A 14,723-nucleotide genomic window follows, 5' to 3' on the forward strand; every position below is an offset into this window, starting at 1 on the left:
CCTTTAAAACAATGAAGCTGTGGAAAAAATGTAATAATTTAAAATAATAGACCACTTACCTTCAAGAATCCACTACTTACGCCTCCTTTTTTCATTTCCAAAAAGTCCAGGCCCTTGCACACGCGCAAACCTGTCAAAACGAAAGAAGTTCAACGCGTGCGCGCAGAGTCCTGCGCGCACGCGTTGGACCTCTTAACCCCTTAGTTCGATGGAGAGGAAATGCCGGTTTCCCGCGCATGCGCTGTGCATGCTGGAATCCGGCAATTCCTCCGGCCACACGCGTGAGTACCCCGTCCGTACTCACGCATTGGGACCGGAATTACTGGCCCATTGCATCTAGTTCCCTCGTCCAGATCAGTAATATATATTGTGAATAGCTGGGGTCCTAGCACCGATCCCTGCAGTACCCCACCAGTCACTGCCTGCCACTCAGAAAAAGACCCGTTTATTCGAACTCTTTGCTTCCTGTCTGCCAACCAGTTCTCTATCCAAGTCAGTACCTTACCCCCAATCCCATGTGCTTTAACTTTACATGCTAATCTCTTATGTGGGACCTTATCGAAAGCCTTCTGAAAGTCCAAATACACCACATCCACTGGTTCTCCCTTATCTATTCTACCAGTTACATCCTCAAAAAATTCCAGTAGATTAGTCAAGCACGATTTACCTTTTGTAAATCCATGTTGACTTTGTCCGATCCTGTCACTGTTTTCCAAGTGCTCTGCTATTACATCTTTTATAATGGACTCTAGCATTTTCCCCACTACCGATATCAGGCTTACTGGTCTGTAATTCCGTTATCTCTCTACCACCTTTTTTGAATAGTGGGGTTATATTAGCTACCCTCCAATCCATGGGAACTGTTCCAAAGTCTATCGAGTTCTGGAAGATGACCAGCAATGCATCTACTATTTCTAGGGCCACTTCCATAAGTACCCTAGGATGTAGATTATCAGGCCCTGGGGATTTATCGGCCTTCAGTCCCATCAATTTTCCTAACACCATTTCCCTACAAATACTGATTTCATTCAGTTCCACCCTTTCATCAGACCCTATGTTCCCCGACATCTCTAGGAGGTTATTTGTGTCCTCCTTTGTGAAGACAGAACCAAAGTATGTATTTAATTGGCCTGCCATTTCTTTGTTCCCCATTATAAATTCCCCTGATTCTGACTGCACGGGGCCTACGCTTGACTTCACCAATCTTTTTCTCTTCACATATCTATAGAACCTTTTACAGTCAGTTTTTATGTTCCCTGCCAGCTTACTCTCATACTCTATTTTCCCCCTCTTAATTAATCCCTTAGTCCTCCTTTGTTGAATCCTAAACTGCTCCCAATCCTCAGGTTTGCTGCTTTTTCTGGCCAATTTATATGTCCTCTCCTTGGATCTTATGCTATCCCTAATTTCCCTTGTTAGCCACGGTTGAGTCACCTTCTTTGTTTTATTTTTATGCCAAGCAGGGATGAACAAATTCTGTAGTTCATCCATGCGATCTTTAAATGTTTGCCATTGCCTATCCACCGTCAACCCTTTAAGTGACATTCCCCAATCCATCCTACCCAACTCGCACCTCAGACCATCGTAGTTTCCTTTAATTAAATTCAGGACCCCAGTCTCTGAGTCAACTACTTCACTCTCCATCATAATGAAGAATTCTATCATATTATGATCGCTTCGCCCCAAGGGGCCTCGCACAACAAGATTGCTAATTAATCCTTTCTAATTACATAATACCCAGTCTAAGATGGCCTGATCTCTAGTTGGTTCCTCGACATATTGGTCCAGGAAACCATCCCATAAACACTCCAGGAATTCCTCCTCCACAGTATTGTTACTAATTTGGTTAGCCCAATCTATATGTAGATTAAAGTCACCCATGATGACTGCTTTGCCTTTATTGCACGGCAGATAGGAACAGGAGGAGGCCATTCAGCCCTTCAGGCCTGTTCCGCCATTCAATCAGATCATGGCTGATCTGTATCTTAACTCCATGCTTCGTAACCCTTAATACCCTTACCCAACAAAAATCTATCAATCACAGTTTTGAAATTTTCAATTTGTCCCCCAGAATCCACAGTATTTTTGGGGGAGAGAGTTCCAGATTCCCAGCACCCTTTGTGTGAAGAAGTGCTTCCTGACATCACCCCTGAATGGCCTGGCTCTAATTTTAAGGTTCTGCCCCCTTGTTCTGGACTCCCCCCACCAGAGGAAATAGTTTCTCTCTCTCGACCCGATCGAATCCTTTAATCATCTTAAACACCTCGATCAGATCACCCCTTGATCTTCTAAACTCGAGGGAATACAAGCCCAGTCTGTGCAACCTGTCTGCGTAATTTAACCCTTTAAGCACAATACACACTTGCACGAGGTCCATGACCAATCCGGCCGCCACCATTCCGAACCCGGCCAACAGGAAGGGAAGCAGCACCTGGGACGCGATGGTCAAAGCATTCTCCCGCCGAAAGCCGAAGGGAAACTTGGCGAGCTTGCAGGTGAATCGATGTAGTTTGTTCCTGGAGAAGCGGAACTCCAGCTCCAGTTGTGTCACCACCATGCTCCCCCCACGTTAAGGTGCCGCTCCGCGCTAACTCATAGCCGCAAGTCGCGAGCGAGCGGCCACAACGCTGTGCAAAGGACGTCCGGCCAACGTCCGACACTTCTGGGTTTCTCTCTCAGCGACGAGAGTCGAACACAGAGCTCCAGAAACAAGCGAGAGCGAGGTCCCGGTCTGTCGAAATCGGAGTTTGGTTAGAAAGGGGCCCCGGTAGAATTTGCCCTCTTATTGCGACACAGTCCAGCACCCATTCTAGGAGCTTATCTCCGGGAGAAACCGGATATCAGTTTCTGAGAAATTACTCATTCCATCAGACTTCAGGTCATCCCTGTCTCTTGCTGGTAAATCTCTCCTCAGGAGCGATGAGTCACACAGAATCTGAAAATAAAATGAATCCTTTCCTCTAACAGGCCAGGATTATAACCTGCCAGACACACAGTCGCTCCTAAAGCATTGACTGGCTCCTCTCTCTCTGCTATCAAGCTGCTTTATTTTTTTTTCTCTTATTCTGACAAAGCTGCCACCTTATTACTCAGAGAATTCCATTACGCTCAAAGCTGGAGGCTCCAAAACAGATCAGCTTATCGGCTGTCATCGCCCTGAGCACACCGCCAATGATCTCTATCCTCAGCCTGCCAGGCAGCATCATCAGCTGGGCATTGTGACAACACAGGGGCTGGTACACTGGAGTCAGGGGGCTGTGGGTTCGAGTCCCGCTCCAGAGACTTGAGCACAAAATCCAGACCGACACTCCCAGAGCAGTACTGAGGGAGCGCTGCACTGTCAGAGGGGCAGTACTGAGGGAGCGCTGCACTGTCGGAGGGGCAGTACTGAGGGAGCGCTGCACTGTCGGAGGGGCAGTACTGAGGGAGCGCTGCACTGTCGGAGGGGCAGTACTGAGGGAGCGCTGCACTGAGGGAGCGCCGCACTGTCGGAGGGGCAGTACTGAGGGAGCGCCGCACTGTCGGAGGGGCAGTACTGAGGGAGCGCCGCACTGTCGAAGGGGCAGTACTGAGGGAGCGCTGCACTGTCGGAGGGGCAGTACTGAGGGAGCGTTGCACTGTCGGAGGGGCAGTACTGAGGGAGTGCCGCACTGTCGGAGGGGCAGTACTGAGGGAGCGCTCCACTGTCGGAGGGGCAGTACTGAGGGAGCGCTGCACTGTCGGAGGGACAGTACTGAGGTAGTGCCGCACTGTCGGAGGGGCAGTACTGAGGGAGCGCCGCACTGTCGGAGGGGTCAGTACTGAGGGAGCGCCGCACTGTTGGAGGGGCAATACTGAGGGAGCACCGCACTGTCGGAGGGGCAGTACTGAGAGAGCGCTGCACTGTCGGAGGGGCAGTACTGAGGGAGCGCTGCACTGTCGGAGGGGCAGTACTGAGGGAGCGCCGCACTGTCGGAGGGGCAGTACTGAGGGAGCGCCGCACTGTCGGAGGGGTCAGTACTGAGGGAGCGCCGCACTGTTGGAGGGGCAATACTGAGGGAGCGCCGCACTGTCGGAGGGGCAGTACTGAGGGAGCGCTCCACTGTCGGAGGGGCATTACTGAGGGAGCGCTGCACTGTCGGAGGGACAGTACTGAGGGAGTGCCGCACTGTCGGAGGGGCAGTACTGAGGGAGCGCTGCAGTGTCGGAGGGACAGTACTGAGGGAGCGCCGCACTGTCGGAGTGGCAGTACTGAGGGAGCGCTGCAGTGTCGGAGGGACAGTACTGAGGGAATGCCGCACTGTCGGAGGGGCAGTACTGAGGGAGCGCTGCAGTGTCGGAGGTTTTGCCTCTCAGGTGGATGTGAAAGATCCCACGGCCACTGTTCAAAGAAGAGCAGGGGAGTTCTCCCCGGTGACCTGGCCAATATTTATCCCTCAATCCAACACTAAAACAGATTATCTGGTTATTTCTCGCATTGATTTTTGTGGGACCTTGCTGTGTGCAAAATGGCTGCCGCATTGCCCACATTACAACAGTGACTACATTTCAAAAAGTACTTCATTGGCTGTAAAGCGCTTTGGGATGTCCGGTGGTCATGAAAGGCGCTACAGAAATGCAAGTCTTTCTTTACATTTGAAAGGGACTGGGACACGGAGCTCCCTCTCCTTGAGCGGAGTGTTTGGGAACTTTCATTCCTCCCCCTCTTCTCTCCATTTTTCCCTCTTCTCCACCCTTCCTATCTTCTCCTTCCCCCACTCACCCGCTCCGCTCCTCTCCTCCCTCCTCATTGCACCTCCCTCCCCCTCTCTACTCCGCCACTCATACCTGCCTGCTATCCCCCCTCCCCATCTCTTCTTCTGCCTGGCTCCATTTGTCTCCCCGCCCTTTGACCCTGCTCGTCCTGAACACCGCTCTCTCACTGGGCTCCGTGTGTTCGAAGTCAATTGATCACAGCCTTTGCCCAGAGAAGCTCTGAGTCACAGGACAAGAACCGGGTTCGGATCGAGAGAGAATGAGAGTGAGAGTGAGAGTGAGAGACGGAGAGAGAGGGAGAGAGGGAGGGAGAGAGGGAGGGAGAGAGAGGGGGAGAGGGAGGGAGGGAGAGGGAGGGAGGGGGAGGGAGGGGGAGAGAGAGGGAGAGGGAGAGAGAGAGGGAGAGGAGAGAGAGAGAGAGAGAGGGAGGGAGGGAGAGGGAGGGAGGGGGAGGGAGGGAGAGAGAGGGAGAGGGGGAGAGAGAGAGAGAGAGGGAGGGAGGGAGGGAGGGAGAGAGGGAGGGAGGGAGAGAGGGAGGGAGAGAGAGAGAGAGAGGGAGAGCGAGTGAGAAAGACCCGAGAGGGGGCTAAAAAAATATAATGTCCGTGCGATTGGTTCGCCAATGACTGACCTGAACAATGTCGAGAACTAGTCCTGCCATCACCATCCCTAAACCAGCCAGCAAATAGGGCAGGAGGACCTGGACACAGATTTCCGAGGACGATTCCGTCGCCACCGTCACTTTCTCCTTGGGTCGTTCCCGAGCAGCCCCGTCCGGCCGGAGCGCGAGTTCCTCCTCCGCCTGTCTGTCCTCGCCCCTTGCTCGCAGGCTCTGCTGGGGCCGCTCCCCATTCTTCAACCTTCTTTCCCTTTTCCTTCTCCGCGTCTTCCCCTCTTCCATCTCGCCCTTTAACGGGATTAATAAAACAAACGCCCGGTATCAAGCCATTAAAATCCAAAATTCAAAACTGCCGAATATACAATACACGCAGGGGCTGCTGGACGATGTATAACACAAAGGAAGAACTCACAGGGCTACGGGGAAACACGATTAATTGGAGAGCTCTGCCCAAAGTCAGCACAGGCACGATGGGCCGAATGGCCTCCTCCTGTGCTATAGGATTCTAGGATTAGACACAGGAAGCGCTTTATTCTCCGTCATGTACAGATAGCCTCTGCTCGTCCCTGATGCACATACACACTCTGCTGATGGTCTCCACATGCAGGAGAATCAAATCAGAAACCAGTTTTAAAGAAACTTCTTTACCCAGAGAGTGGTGAGAATGTGGAACTCGCTACCGCAGGGAGTGGTTGAGGAGAATAGCAGAGATACATTTAAGGGGAAGCTGGATAAACACACGAGGGAGAAAGGAATACTGAGGGAGTGCTGCACTGTCAGAGGGTCAGTACTGAGGGAGCGCCGCACTGTCGGAGGGGCAGTACTGAGGGAGCGTCGCACTGTCGGAGGGGCAGTACTGAGGGAGCGCCACACTGTCGGAGGGGCAGTACTGAGGGAGCGTCGCACTGTCAGAGAGGCAGTACTGAGGGAGCGCCGCACTGTCGGAGGGGCAGTACTGAGGGAGCGCCGCACTGTCGGAGGGGCAGTACTGAGGGAGCGCCGCACTGTCGGAGGGGCAGTACTGAGGGAGCGCCGCACTGTCGGAGGGGCCGTACTGAGGGAGCGCTGCACTGTCGGAGGTGCAGTACTGAGGGAGCGCCGCACTGTCGGAGGGGCCGTACTGAGGGAGCGCTGCACTGTCGGAGGTGCAGTACTGAGGGAGCGCTGCACTATCAGAGGTGCCGTCTTTCAGATGAGACGTTAAATTGGCCAGAAAAAGCAGTAAACCTGAGGATTGGGAGCAGTTTAGGATTCAACAAAGGAGGACAAAGGGATTAATTAAGAAAGGGAAAATAGAATATGAGAGTAAGCTTTCAGGGAACATAAAAACTGACTGTAAAAGCTTTTATAGATATGTGAAGAGAAAAAGATTGGTGAAGTCAAGCGTAGGTCCCTTGCAGTCAGAATCAGGGGAATTTATAATGGGGAACAAAGAAATGGCAGACCAATTAAATACATAGATTGGGTGACCGCTTTGCGGAACACCTCCGTTCAGTCCGTAAGGGAGACCCTGAGCTTCCGGTCGCCTGTCATTTTAATTCACCGCTCCATTCCCACTCGGACCTCACCGTCCTTGGCCTCTTGCATTGTTCCACGGAAGCTCAACGTAAACTCGAGGAACAGCACCTCATCTTCCGATTAGGCACTTTGCAGCCTTCCGGACTCAATATCGAGTTCAACAATTTCAGATCATAACATCAGCCCCTATTACATTTTTACTTATATTTTTTCCACCCCTTTGTTTTGGGTTTTCCCTCCCCCCCCCCTTTCCTTTTTTTTTCTCTCTCCCACATGGCAGCTGTCTCTCATCCTGCCAGTGCACTTCACACCTAATCTCAGCCATCTTTTGTCTCCACTGTCCTATTACCATCTCGTCTGGTTTTGAATACCTCTTAATGTCTCTTTACTTCTTTTGTTCTATCGCAGCCCTGCCTTCGATCTATTTTATTTCCTTTCCAGTTTTGAAAAGGGTTTCGACCCAAAACGTCAACTCTAATTTCTCTCCACGGATCTTGCCTGGCCTGCTGAGTTTTTCCAGCATTTTCTGTTGTTATTTCAGATTTCCAGCATCTGCAGTATTTTGCTATCGTACAATTAAATACATATTTTGGTTCTGTCTTCACAAAGGAGGACACAAATAACCTCCCAGAGATGTCGGGGAACATAGGGTCTGATGAAAGGGCGGAACTGAAAGAAATCAGTATTTGTAGGTGTGGTAAACCACTGTTTGTATTCCACTGTGTACATGCCTGGACATGCCTCGGCTGACTCCTCCCACAGGTCCTAGTATAAAGGTGACTGCTCCCCAGCCCTTGGTATCCTGGACCGGTCGACCACTCGAGGCAGACCTCCATTCTGTTGTTAATAAAAGCCTTTAGTTACTCTTCTAACTCTCAGTCTTTTATGAGTAATTAATAGCGCATCAGTAGGGAAATGGTGTTAGGGAAATTGACGTGACTGAAGGCCGATAAATCCCCAGGGCTTAATAATCTACATCCCAGGGTACTTAAGGAAGTGGCCCTAGAAATAGTTGATGCATTGCTGGTCATCTTCCAGCATTCGATGGAATCTGGAACGGTACCCATGGATTGGAGGGTAGCTAATGTTACCCCACTATTCAAAAAAGGTGGTAGAGAGAAAACGGGGAATCATAGGCCGGTAAGCCTGACATCGGTAGTGGGGAAAATGCTAGAGTCCATTATAAAAGATGTAATAGCAGAGCACTTGGAAAACAGTGACAGGATCGGACAAAGTCAACATGGATTTACAAAAGGTAAATCGTGCATGACTAATCTACTGGAATTTTTTGAGGATGTAACTGGTAAAATAGATAAGGGAGAACCAGTGGATGTGGTGTATTTGGACTTTCAGAAGGCTTTTGATAAGGTCCCGCATAAGAGATTAGCATGTAAAGTTAAGGCACATGGGATTGGGGGCAAGGTATTGACTTGGATAGAGAACTGGTTGGCAGATAGAAAGCAAAGAGTTGGAATAAACGGGTCTTTTTCCGAGTGGCAGGCAGTGACTAGTGGGGTACCGCAGGGATCGGTCCTTGGGCCCCAGATATTCACAATATATATTAATGATCTAGACAAGGGAACTAGATGTAATATCTCCAAATTTGCAGATGACACAAAGCTGGGTGGGCGTGTGTGCTGTGAGGAGGATGCCGAGAAACTCCAGGATGATTTGGACAGGTTGGGTGATTGGGCAAAAGCATGGCAGATGCAATATAACGTGGATAAATGCGAGGTTATCCACTTTGGTGGCAAAAACAGGAAGGCAGATTATTATCTGAATGGCAATAGATTGGGAGAAGGGGAAGTGCAACGAGACCTGGGTGTCCTTGTGCACCAATCGCTGAAGGTAAGCATGCAGGTGCAGCAGGCGGTTAAGAAGGCAAATGGCATGTTGGCCTTCGTAGCGAGAGGATTTGAGTACAGGAACAAGGATGTCTTGCTGCAGTTGTACAGGGCCTTGGTGAGACCACACCTTGAGTACTGTGTGCAGTTTTGGTCACCTTATCTGAGGAAGGATGTTCTTGCCATGGAAGGAGTTCAGCGAAGATTCACCAGGCTGATACCTGGGATGGCAGGAATGACGTATGAGGAGAGATTGGGTCGATTAGGCTTATACTCGCTGGAGTTTAGAAGAATGAGAGGGGATCTCATTGAAACTTATAAAATCCTGACAGGACTGGACAGGCTAGATGCAGGAAGGATGTTCCCGATGGTCGGGGAGTCCAGAACCAGGGGTCACAGTCTAAGGATAAGGGGTAGGCCATTTAGGACAGAGATGAGGAGGAATTTCTTCACCCAGAGAGTGGTGAACCTATGGAATTCTCTACCACAGAAGGCAGTAGAGGCCAATTCATTAAATATATTCAAGAAGGAGTTGGATAGATTTCTTAAGGCTAAAGGGATCAAGGGGTATGGGGAGAAAGCTGGGACAGGGTACTGAATTTGGATGATCAGCCATGATCGTATTGAATGGCGGAGCAGGCTCGAGGGGCCGAATGGCCGACTCCTGCTCCTATCTTCTATGTTTCTATGTTAAACTGAGGCCCTGTCTGGTCTCTCAGGTAGACGTAAAAGATCCTGTGGCATTATTTTGAAGAGCAGGGGTATTATTCCTGGTGTTCTGACCAATATTTATCCCTTAACCAACACCTAAAAACAGATTATCTGACCATTATCACATTGCTGTTTGTGGGAGCTTGCTGTGCGCAAATTGGCTACCACGTTTCCTATATTACAACAGTGACTACTTCAAAAAAGTACTTGATTGGCTGTAAAGCGCTCTGGGACATCCCGAGGTAGTGAATGGCGCTGGAGAAATGCAAGTCTTGGTTCAATTGTGTTTAACTCACCCCCACACTGGATAGTCTCAATAACAATCCTTTAATTTGTGTCGGTCTGTCATTAAAGGGAAGCCCCGGCCTGTGCTCAGGAGCCTGAGGCTGAGATTTGCCTCAGTGCCGCAGGTTTGGGGGGCCGGGTTGGGGGGAGAAAGAGAATCTGCCGGAGTTGCTGCTCCGGATCTCGACGCTGCCTCCCACAGCCGAATAGTGCGCCGACTCTCACTCCGGGACCCCGCCGCGAAATAAGGAACCAACCGGGGGGAGGGGGGCTGGGAGGTCTCCGGGCTCCCGATTCGCTCAGGATTCCCCCAGCGCCCGCTCCCGCTCCGGGCCAGCGAAAGTTTGGAAAGTTCGGAGATAGTTTGAAAAGTTCGGGGAAAGTTTTGAAAAGTTCCTCTCTGGCTCCGGGACCTCACCCGCCCCTTCCGGCTCCGGCTCCGGCTCTTCAAACCTCATCCATCGCTCTCAGCCCCTGGGGCTCTGGCCAGCCTAGCTCTGGGGCTGCTGACACTCTTGCACAAATCTCTCCCAGTGTGTGTTCCCATTTCCAGCATTTTGAAACCCATTGAATTGTCCCCATCCTGCCACTAAACACAGCGCATCACAAAAGATTGGGGTAACAGAATCAGGGAATCCTACAGCACAGAAAGAGCCCATGGTGCCTGTGCGGCTCTTTGGCCCAGCTCTCCAATGAGTCCCTCTTTCCCCACAGCCCTGTAAATGTTTCCCCTTCAAGTATTTATCCAATTCCCTTAGCATCAGGTGGTAATGTTACTGGCAATGGCAAGGCCCGGACTGGCGATCCAGCAGAGCTGGAGGTCAAAGCCCAACTTGGGTTCTGAAGCTACATTTTGTTCAAGTCCCACAACAGAGACTTCAGCACAAAATCCAGGCCCACACTCCCAGTGCAGTACTGAGGGAGCGCCGCACTGTCGGAGGGGCAGTACTGAGGGAGCGCCGCACTGTCGGAGGGGCAGTACTGAGGGAGCGCCGCACTGTCGGAGGGGCAGCACTGAGGGAGTGCTGCACTGTTGGAGGGGCAGTACTGAGGGAGCGCCGCACTGTCGGAGGGGCAGTACTGAGGGAGCGCCGCACTGTCGGAGGGGCACTACTGAGGGAGAGCCGCACTGTCGGAGGGGCAGTACTGAGGGAGCAGTGCTCTGTCGGAGGGGCAGTACTGAGGGAGCACTGCACTGTCGGAGGGGCAGTACTGAGGGAGCGCAGCACTGTCAGACGGGCAGTACTGAGGGAGCGCCGCAGTGTCGGAGGGGCACTACTGAGGGAGTGCCGCACTGTCGGAGGGGTAGTCCTGAGGGAGCAGTGCTCTGTCGGAGGGGCAGTACTGAGGGAGCGCTGCACTGTCAGAGGGGCAGTACTGAGGGAGCGCTGCACTGTTGGCGGGGCAGTACTGAGGGAGCGCAGCACTGTCAGACGGGCAGTACTGAGGGAGTGCCGTACTGTCGGAGGAGCAGTACTGAGGGAGCACCGCAGTGTCGGAGGGGCACTACTGAGGGAGCATTGCACTGTCAGAGGTCAAGAACTGAGGGAGTGCCGTACTGTTCGAGGGGCAGTACTGAGGGAGCGCAGCACTGTCGGCGGGGCAGTACTTTGGGAGCACCGCACTGTTGGAGGGGCAGTACTGAGGGAGCGCCGCACTGTCAGATGTGAAGTACTGAGGGAGCGCCGCACTGTCAGAGGGGCAGTATTGAAGGAGCGCCGCACTGTCAGAGGGGCAGTACTGAGGGAGCGCCGCACTGTCAGAGGGGCAGTACTGAGGGAGCGCCGCACTGTCGGAGGGGCAGTACTGAGGTAGCGCTGCACTGTCGGAGGCATAGTAGTGAGGGAGCGCTGTACTGTCAGAGGGGCAGTACTGAGGGAGCGCCGCACTGTCGGATAGGCGGCACTGAGGGAGCGCAGCACTGTCGGACGGGCAGTACTGAGGGAGCGCCGCACTTTCAGAGGGGCAGTACTGAGGGAGCGCCGCACTGTCAGAGGGGCAGTACTGAGGGAGCGCCGCACTGTCGGAGGGGCAGTACTGAGGTAGCGCTGCACTGTCGGAGGCATAGTAGTGAGGGAGCGCTGTACTGTCAGAGGGGCAGTACTGAGGGAGCGCCGCACTGTCGGATAGGCAGCACTGAGGGAGCGCAGCACTGTCGGACGGGCAGTACTGAGGGAGCGCCGCACTTTCAGAGGGGCAGTACTGAGGGGGCACCGCACTGTTGGAGGGCACTACCAAGGGAGCATTGCACTGTCAGAGGTGAAGTACTGAGGGAGTGCCGTACTGTCGGAGGAGCAGTAATGAGGGAGCGCCGCAGTGTCGGAGGGGTACTCCTGAGGGAGCATTGCACTGTCAGAGGTGAAGTACTGAGGGAGTGCCGTACTGTTGGAGGGGCAGTACTGAGGGAGCGCATCATTGTCAGACGGGCAGCACTGAGGGAGCGCCGCACTTTCGGAGGTGCAGTACTGAGGGAGAACCGCACTGTTGGAGGGGCACTACTGAGGGAGCACTGCACTGTCGGATGGGCAGTACTGAGGGAGCACTGCACTGTCGGATGGGCAGTACTGAGGGAGTGCTGCACTGTCGGAAGGTCAGTACTGAGGGAGCGCTGCACTGTCGAAGGGGCAGTACTGAGGGAGCGCCGCACCGTCAGAGGGGCAGTACTGAGGGAGTGCTGCACTGTCAGAGGGGCAGTACTGAGAGAGCGCAGCACTGTCGGAGGGGCAGTACTGAGGGAGCACTGCACTGTCGGATGGGCAGTACTGAGGGAGTGCTGCACTGTCGGAGGGGCAGTACTGAGAGAGCGCAGCACTGTCGGAGGGGCAGTACTGAGGGAGCACTGCACTGTGGGATGGGCAGTACTGAGGGAGTGCTGCACTGTCGGAGGGTCAGCACTGAGGGAGCGCTGCACTGTCGAAGGGGCAGTACTGAGGGAGCGCCGCACTGTCAGATGTGATGTACTGAGGGAGCGCCGCACTGTCAGAGGGGCAGTATTGAAGGAGCGCCGCACTGCCAGAGGGGCAGTACTGAGGGAGCACCGCACTGTTGGAGGGCACTACCGAGGGAGCATTGCACTGCCAGAGGTGAAGTACTGAGGGAGTGCTGTACTGTCGGAGGGGCAGTACTGAGGGAGCGCAGCACTGTCGGACGGGCAGTACTGAGGGAGCGCCGCACTTTCGGAGGGGCAGTACTGAGGGAGTGCTGCACTGTCGGAAGGGCAGTACTGAGGGAGCGCAGCAGTGTCAGTGCGGCAGTACAGGGAGCACTGCACTGTTGGAGGGGCAGTACTGAGGGAGCGCTGCACTGTCGGAGGGGCAGTACTGAGGGAGCGCCGCACTGTCGGAGGGGCAGTACTGAGGGAGCGCAGCAGTGTCGGAGCGGCACTACTGAAGGAGTGCCGCACTGTCGGAGGGGCAGTACTGAGGGAGCAGTGCTCTTTCGGAGGGGCAGTACTGAGGGAGCGCCGCAGTGTCGGAGGGGCACTACTCGGGGAGTGCCGCACTGTCGGAGGGGCAGTACTGAGGGAGCGCTGCACTGTCGGAGGGGCAGTACTGAGTGAGTGCTGCACTGTCGGAGGGGCAGTAGTGAGGGAGCATTGCACTGCCAGAGGTGAAGTACTGAGGGAGTGCCGTACTGTCGGAGGGGCAGTACTGAGGGAGCGCCGCACTGTCGGAGGGCAGTACTGAGGGAGTGCTGCACTGTCGGAAGGTCAGTACTGACGGAGCGCTGCACTGTCGGTGCGGCAATACAGGGAGCACTGCACTGTCGGAGGGGCAGTACTGAGGGAGCACTGCACTGTCGGACGGGCAGTACTGAGGGAGCGCCGCACTGTCGGAGGGGCAGTACTGAGGGAGCGCCACACTGTCGGAGGGGCAGTACTGAGGGAGCGCCACAGTGTCGGAGCGGCACTACTGAAGGAGTGCCGCACTGTCGGAGGGGCAGTACTGAGGGAGCAGTGCTCTGTCGGAGGGGCAGTACTGAGGGAGCGCTGCACTGTCGGAGGGGCAGTACTGAGTGAGCGCCGCAGTGTCAGAGGGGCACTACTCAGGGAGTGCCGCACTGTCGGAGAGGCAGTACTGAGGGAGCAGTGCTCTGTCGGAGGGGCAGTACTGAGGGAGCGCTGCACTGTCGGAGGGGCAGTACTGAGGGAGCACTGCACTGTCGGAGGGGCAGTACTGAGGGAGCGCAGCACTGTCGGACGGGCAGTACTGAGGGAGTGCCGTACTGTCGGAGGAGCGGTACTGAGGGAGCGCCGCAGTGTCGGAGGGGCACTACTGAGGGAGCATTGCACTGTCAGAGGTGAAGTACTGAGGGAGTGCCGTACTGTTCGAGGGGCAGTACTGAGGGAGCGCAGCACTGTCGGAGGGGCAGTACTTTGGGAGCACCGCACTGTTGGAGGGGCAGTACTGAGGGAGAGCTGCACTGTCGGAGGGCAGTACTGAGGGAGTGCTGCACTGTCGTAGTGGCAGTACTGAGAGAGCGCAGCACTGTCGGAGGGGCAGTACTGAGGGAGCACTGCACTGTGGGATGGGCAGTACTGAGGGAGTGCTGCACTGTCGGAGGGTCAGTACTGAGGGAGCGCTGCACTGTCGAAGGGGCAGTACTGAGGGAGCGCCGCACTGTCAGATGTGAAGTACTGAGGGAGTGCCGCACTGTCGGAGGGGCAGTGCTGAGGGAGCGCCGCACTGTCGGAGGGGCAGTACTGAGGGAGCGCCGCACTGTCGGAGGGGCAGTGCTGAGGGAGAGCCGCATTGTCGGAGGGGCAGTACTGGGGGAGCGCCGCACTGTCGGAGGGGCAGTACTGAGGGAGCGCCGCACTGTCGGAGGGGCAGTACTGAGGGAGTGCCGCACTGTCGGAGGGGCAGTACTGAGGGAGCGCCGCACTGTCGGAGGGGCAGTACTGAGGGAGCGCCACACTGTCGGAGGGGCAGTACTGAGGGAGCGCCGCAGTGTCGGAGGGGCACTACTGAAGGAGTGCCGCACTGTCGGAGGGGCAGTACTGAGGGAGCAGT

At 54.5% G+C, this 14,723-nt stretch overlaps 1 protein-coding gene across 1 annotated transcript in view; it reads right to left on the minus strand.

The window, feature by feature from the left end:
* slc41a3 (solute carrier family 41 member 3) overlaps positions 1–14,723 on the minus strand; it is an 88,436-nt gene that overhangs the window by 54,008 nt on the left and 19,705 nt on the right. The window contains exon 2 of the mRNA XM_086002130.1: positions 5,366–5,641. Coding sequence (XP_085858256.1) covers positions 5,366–5,641 — 276 coding nt within the window. The remainder of the gene's footprint in view (positions 1–5,365; positions 5,642–14,723) is intronic.

The sequence above is a fragment of the Somniosus microcephalus genome, chromosome 11 (genome assembly GCF_052327205.1).
Source record: "Somniosus microcephalus isolate GS21.2 chromosome 11, FLI_Smic_1.0, whole genome shotgun sequence".
Classification (NCBI taxonomy): domain Eukaryota; kingdom Metazoa; phylum Chordata; class Chondrichthyes; order Squaliformes; family Somniosidae; genus Somniosus; species Somniosus microcephalus.